This window comes from Poecilia formosa, unplaced genomic scaffold (assembly GCF_000485575.1).
Source record: "Poecilia formosa unplaced genomic scaffold, Poecilia_formosa-5.1.2 Scaffold674, whole genome shotgun sequence".
NCBI lineage: Eukaryota > Metazoa > Chordata > Actinopteri > Cyprinodontiformes > Poeciliidae > Poecilia > Poecilia formosa.
Window position 1 is genome coordinate 122,305 of NW_006800613.1, and position 7,112 is coordinate 129,416.

The 7,112-nt window shown below is 44.1% G+C and overlaps 1 protein-coding gene across 1 annotated transcript in view; it reads right to left on the reverse strand.

Moving 5' to 3' along the window:
* Positions 1-38: 38 nt before the first annotated feature.
* The window catches only part of mgat4b (alpha-1,3-mannosyl-glycoprotein 4-beta-N-acetylglucosaminyltransferase B), a 43,133-nt gene continuing 36,059 nt past the window's right edge, over positions 39-7,112 (reverse strand). The window contains exons 9-13 of the mRNA XM_016666183.1: positions 3,134-3,264; positions 2,905-3,012; positions 520-713; positions 377-455; positions 39-209 (exon numbers count right to left, since the gene is read on the reverse strand). Coding sequence (XP_016521669.1) covers positions 87-209; positions 377-455; positions 520-713; positions 2,905-3,012; positions 3,134-3,264 — 635 coding nt within the window. The 3' untranslated portion in view covers positions 39-86. The remainder of the gene's footprint in view (positions 210-376; positions 456-519; positions 714-2,904; positions 3,013-3,133; positions 3,265-7,112) is intronic.

Consider the following 7,112-nt stretch of genomic DNA (forward strand, 5'->3'; position numbering starts at 1 on the left):
TTATGTTGTGTTTTGATGTACAGCACTTTGTATCAGCTGTGGTTGTTTTAAAGTGCTTTATAAATAAAGTTGGTATGGTATGGTACTCAGAACTGAAGCAGAACCGGGACTGAGGGCTCACCAATCCGGATGAATCCGTCCTCGGTTCGATGGTACTTCGGCTTCTTCTCCCTCCCGTCCGTCAGCGCCTCCTTCTCAGCCTGAATATTCTGGGAAACACAAAAACAAGCAGAAATTATTTGATTTAGATCCAGGTCCTTGTTTTGGTCCAAACCTCGTTTTTTTTTGGGTCTCATATTTCTAAACTCCGAGGTTTCATCTGACATTTCAGATGTCAGAGGAATGAATCTGGTCTGGTTTGACTTTCTGGACTCACATCGAACGGCAGAACTTCCACTGACGTGTTGAACAGTTTGTCTCCTGGATGCTCAATGTTTCCGCTCCGGAAGAAGAACCTAAAAACAACAGAAAGCTTTAACTCCAGACAGGAAGTTCCTCCCCGCGCCACGCCGTACCGACCTCTCGATGCGGACGGGCGTAAAGAAGCGGATCCTGATGAAGTCGCCGGCCACGGGCGTGAAGGCCCAGAAGAAGTCCTCTCCGGCGTAGGCCTTCTCCAGGGTGAAGTGCTGGTAGGTCTTCAGGCTGGTGGTCACCTCCGCCTGCGGGTTGGCGTGACCCTTATGTAGCGTCTGCTTCCCAAAGTCCTTGTCCTGGAGAAGAGCCAGGACGATAAAGACGACCGCATTCATTCCCCTCTGAGGAAAAGCAATGCTTAAACAGGAAACTCTCCAAACTGTGAAAATCTGTTAACTGTGGATGATACCACCAACATTAGCTTTAGCATGTTCACTTCTCAGCCATTTTTCAAGATGTCAGCCATTTTTGAGTCTTTTAAACCAGCTATTGCCATAAAATGTTCCACATTTTGGATGAACTTCATGTCGCATCACGTTTTCTATTTTGGTCATCACATTTACACAACTTTAACGTGATAAAAAGAAACAGAATCAGAATCTGAGGACTTTGCTGTTGGCAAGTCTCAGATCATGAAGGACAAGAGAGACGGACATCTTAATGGTTAGCATTAGCTTCTGATAACTTTTTGTGTTTAGTGGTTTAATGTTAGCATTTGCAAATATTTTTAAGCTTAGCAGTTTAGCGTTCACAAATTTTTTGTGAACGCTAAGGCGTGAGTTAGCATCAGTTTCTGCTAATTCTTTAATGTGCCGTTCACTAAGTGTTTTGCCGTTTAGTGATAGATATGCTAATGCTAAACACTTAGTGAATTAGCAGTTAGTGAAGCTATCTTTTGGGTAGGTGATCCCACCACTGGTAATAGCTACCTTAATCTAAAGCCAGGGTTTCCCCCGGTGTATTATAAGCCTGGCGGCCCGCCATGCTTTACTAGCCCCCCTATCTGGCTGAGCTTTGCTTGTTTTTGTTTTCAGAAAAATAATTAAAATTCTTTTTTTTTTTCTTTAAGCCAGATTGAAAGCGTCTCTGTTGCTCTGAGCGTTTCACTGGCAGAGCAGATTTATTCCTAAAAGATAAACTTATAGCTTATGCATTTAACGCCGGCAGAGCGGACCAACCATACCGCTGGCACCTGGGCGCGTTGCCTCTGCGTTGCAGCAGCTTGATCTCTGAAGTTTACCTCAGTGCGGATCAGGCGTTCCTCCTTTCACTCAAACTGGACTCAGGCTGACCTATATGGATATTTACATCAACCCCCTGTGAGGAATTACGTTTCGTTGGAGAACTCTGCATCGTGGTAGGAGTCTAAACCCGCCTCGTTTGCTCTGGTTGTGCAGCTCTATGAGAAACCGCAGGAATAACTTGTCGCTTTCAAAGGAGTGTTGAGAATGATTTATCTTTGTGAACAAAGAATGATGTGGAGCGTTTCCATCCCAACTCTGCCCAGCGTCTGGCGCTGTCTGCCCTGTAAAGTTCACGTCTGTGTTCCCAGTTGGTCGGAGCGTTAGCGGCTAACAAACCAGCGCTAACCTCACCATGCAGGTTCAACCCGGTGAGGAGCTTTCGCGCTAATTTTCGCTCTCATCACAACCTCTGCAGAACATCATCACAATCTCAACAAAACATAATCTCAACCTCAACATAACCTCAATAGAACCTGAGATCGACTTTTAGTTTTTAAAGGTTTGTTTGGTAAGGAATTTTATTTATATAGTTGAATTTCAGGAACAAGGCAATTCAAAGTGCTTAGCTGTGGCCATTATTTGACGGAGCTCGGACAGGAAAGAGAGAGGGAAGACGTGCGGCAAAGGTCACCAGGCCGGGAATCGAACCAGCGACGGACGGAGGCCTCCTGATGTGGGTCTGCTCCGCCACAGCTCCCAGAACTTTTACTTCAAAGTAAATAATAAAATGCGTTGTGCACATCTTGTGTGACTGGCCACCTGTCCAGGTGAGCCCGTCTCTCGCCCAGAACATTAGCTGGAGGAACCAGAACCTCCCGAGCAACTGAGGACAAGGGTGTTAGAAAATGGATGTATTATTACATTACTGGACAATGGTGTCAAAACGACAGTATCGTTTATTGTAATAACTTCTGGGGCAATTTATCGTCCAGCAAACGTTGTTATTTTGTAGAAACGTTATGAATCGTTCCAGCAGTGGATTCATACAAACAAATTATTTTCTCATTTATTTTTATTTTTGCGGTGAGAAAAGTAATGAAGCCTGAACACAGGAACTCGTCGTCCATCAGGTGTTTCTGAGGTGTTTTAGCAACACATTCAGGCTTCTCCAGTTGAATGAAGTCCAGACTTGGACTAGGCCACTCTATAACCGTCAGTCTGTCCTGCTGCAGAAGTGACAGCTGAAGGTCGCAGCAGGAAATGATCCCGATTCCAGATTTCTGTGCACAGGGAGAGACAGTACCTTCAGCTTCTGTATCTTCCCGGCCAGAGACGAGTGAGTGCCGACGTGCTGGAAGAGCGACGGCTTGAATCGGATCCTGAGGTTGGCTTTCTGCCGGTCGCAGTGTTTCTGATGGAGACAACAGGTAACATGGCTGATCCCGGCACAAACGTCTTCAGGGTTTCTATTCGTTCTTAGAAAATGATCGATTCAAGGAGAAAAGGAGAGAAAGCTGCGGCTTTGGACTCACTGCGTCCTTCTCCGGATTGCACACTTTGACCCACATGATGTGGTCGAGCAGCCAGTCGATGGGCTTGTCCTTATAGAACATCAGCATGAACTCCACGATCAGCGACAAATCCAGAGACTTGAACATTTTACCTGCACGGAGACAGAAACACCTGAACTGAGAGACAATCAGCTGCCACTAAAAACAAAGTTACTTAACACATCTGCAGCAGAAATGTAATGTTTCTGCATAGTTAGCATCATAACACCGATAACTGATCTCATGTTACACTTCCTGTTTCCCTCAAATATGAAATATTAATATGAGTTACATTTAATTTCCTTTGGGATTAATAAAGTATTTTTGAACTGAATTGAAGCTGCAGATGTAGAGATGACAGCTTTCAACAGGAAATATTAGCAATGATGTCAGCATACTAAGGCTATGTTAGCATATCTGAATATTATACGATTAAGCTTTGGACATTAATGTTAGGCTGTGGAAGCAGCCTAACATTAATGGCTTTAGGTTTACTAAAGCTAACAGCCTCATTGTAGTTGATTTGGAATCAATATGAAACATTTTGAAAGCCATTGTTATTCATCTGAAAGTTAGCTGTGGCCATTAGCAGGCTAACAATGATGATAGCATAAGGATGATAATGCTAATGTGTAAGCAGGTCTTAATATCACAATAATTATCAATGGATTCATAATGTTAGCTTGATTTACGGGTTTAGGCCACAGTCCATTTTACAAAACAAGACAAAAACAATTGGTGTAGTTATTAGCATGTTAGCGTTAGCTCAAACAGCACCGCATTGTGCATTACTTTACACCAACGTTGTCTCTATTTTGTTTCTATAATGGGGCAAATTTTTATTTTGTGGAGAATAAAACTGGAAATCTCAATCATTATTTGTGAACTTTAGCATGTTAAGCTAACATTAGCTCAGCATGCTAATGTCATTAAGTCTAAAAATCACAATATTTAACCATAGATAAGGGAAATGGATTCTACGGAGGTCCAAAAGGGACACCAAGTGAAAAAATAATAAACTTTCTCATGTGGCCCAGATACGCTGTTGGGCATGAAAAAGTTTATTTTTAATATTTGTTCCTTTTAGGCGCTCAGTAGGAATCAGGTTGATATGGTTGCTGATTTATTGATGGTAATTTTTTTAAAGCAGCCAGTTAAAAAGCAGCTGTATGGAAGCCAGAGTGGCAGAAACTCCTGGATGGATCCGACGGCCAGAACCTGAAAACGCTTCCTGAACTGAATCAACGTGTTTTAGCTTTTTAGAGCCTCTGACTGGGAGGGCACAGCGTTTCCTGCAGCAGGACTCATTCTGCCTGCTCAGAGCCGCTCTGAACACGAAAGGTCAGAGCGTGAGCAGCTCCGCCCTCGGACCGGGCCGGCTCCGGGCCTCGGCTGGGCCTGCCTGATCCGGGTGGACGTGTCGGCCTCCGGAGGGCTGCAGGAGCGCCGATGAGATGAAACCGCAGCTAAACTTAGCAAACATGAGCAGCTGAACAAGAGGGAGCGACCCTGCAGCTTCCCCTTCGTTTGATTTGATTCAGAGAGTCAGCCGGACCCTGAAGAGTTTATTAAAGCCGCCGCCGCCGTGCAGGCGACTCGAGGTCAGGCTGCAAACACGAGGCCAGGGCCGCGGACCACAAGGAGCACAGGAAGAGCAGGAAAATACAGGAAGAACAGGAAGAGCAGGAAAATACAGGAAGAGACGGAAAATACAAGACTGTGCTGCTGAGAGACTAAGGAACAAAAACCCAAAGATCCAGAAAAAACAGAATCAGAACCTGGTTCTGTTCCAGGTTCTGATCCTGGTTCCCTCCAGCTCAGCGCTGCGCCCCCTGCTGGGCGGCTTCCTGCCACCCAATCAGCTTTGAGCAAACCAGTAAACATGAAGACAAAAGATTCAATTAGACAGTAAAACATATTGATTACTTATAATAATTACGTTTTCTCTTATTTACTGATATTAGCACATTGTGGAGTTGTTGCTCCCGTTTCTTCCAGCAGAGGGCGCTGCAGCCTCCCACTTCTAGACAATCCTCTGCTGTCGCCACTTTTTCAACAGGAAAACAATAAAAAACCTGCAGAGATTGAAGCTTCTCTGCTCTGTTGACATTGAAACTCATTTTCTACACATTTCATATATTAATAGAGGCATTAAAATTATTAGTTTATTTTAAGGAACAATAATGAGATTCTTTACTCATTAGTTTGAGAAAGAAAATCTAAACATTCAATCAAATTTCTTGATAAAGAACCTTAAAATAAGCTGACCAAAGTGATGCACAGCAGGCAGCAAAACGTGATAGAAAAGAAATTTAAAGAATAAAGTGAGAAATGAACATAAAAATAGAAAACAGAATGCACACTGAAATGACTCACTTTGTGTTAAAGGCCAGGAAATAAAAACGAGAATTTAAAGGAGGTTTTAAACAGTTTTTATCCAGGTTTCCATCCAACTGCCGTGCATTTTTTTAAAGGAAACTTTTAAAACATCATGAAAAAAGTAGTAAAAAGAAAAAGGGAATTAGTCATGTTTCCATCTGCTGGTTTGGAGCGAATCGGCCCAAGTGAGATTTAATCAGCTGCTGGCGCTGCGCATGGCTGCAGGAAACAGGAAGTGGAGATTTCCAGAAGGTTTCTGAACAGCTGATCCGTCAGGTAAACGTTCGCCAACTTATTCATTCAATGTTATGTTGACCTCAAGAAAGCTCATTTTACACAAAACCTCCCTTTAAGTGACAAATAAGAGTTTAAAATTTAACCGTAAAATAAACTGGAAGAGGCGAAATGAGGCTAAACCTGGAGTAATAAGCTCTGTTTTCCTGTTATCTCTTAAAGGGCCAGTATCAAGTTTTCAGGCACATGGCGGCCATTTTATAGAACAATCAAGTAACTATGTCAACTTCAGTTGTTATAAAATTATATATATCAAATTTGACTTCCTGATTCCTTCCTTCAAATTGGGCCTCTGTCCTTATGAAAACTCCTGCTGCTCCTGAAGCTCCGCCTCCAGGAAGTCATCCAACATGGCTCTTCTTTAAACAGTTAACGTTTTTACCAGTGTTGCTCTGAGCAGCAGCTCCTGCTCAGAGCAACCTCCTTCATCCTGCTGCTGGCTAGTCTGAAGGAGCTGAGTGGGGGAGGAGCTTCACCTCAAAGGTGGGGCTAGGCCCACCCAGGCATTTAGCAGCTGAATGGTTGCCATGGAGATTAAAGGACTTCTCAAACACGAATGAATCGGAGCAACACCGCAGTCTAAAGAGAACAAAGAGTGATGAAGGATGAAGCAACGGACTCATTATCGGCCCATCTTCGTTCTTCCACCTGGACTCATCCAGACGTCCATCTGTCCCCCACGGACGGGACAGGAACACATCGACTCCAATTAAAGGATTCAGTGATTCAGACGGAAAAGCTTTGGTCTGATACTAAATAAATGAGGCTGGCTCCAGAACCAGAACAGTTTTGACTGCAGAACCGACCCAGACAGCTTCTGTCCTTACAGGAACTTTATCTGTTCTTTAAGTCTGAAAACCACGATAGTTTGCATTTATAGCAGCAGTGGCTAGTAGCAGCGGTAGCTAGTGGTAGCTGTAGTTAGTGGTAGCGAGTGGTAGCTGTAGCAGAGGTAGCTAGTGGTAGCTGTAGCTAGTGATAGCTGTAGCAGAGATAGCTAGTGGTAGCTGTAGCTAGTGATAGCTGTGGCAGAGGTAGCGAGTGGTAGCTGTAGCAGAGGTAGCTAGTGGTAGCTGTAGTTAGTGGTAGCTCGTGGTAGCTGTAGCTAGTGGTAGCAAGTGGTAGCTGTAGCAGAGGTAGCAAGTGGTAGCTGTAGCAGAGGTAGCTAGTGGTAGCTGTAGCTAGTGGTAGCTGTAGCAGTGGTAGCTGTAGCTAGTGGTAGCTGTAGCAGTGGTAGCTGTAGCAGAGGTAGCAAGTGGTAGCTGTAGCTAGTGGTAGCTGTAGCTAG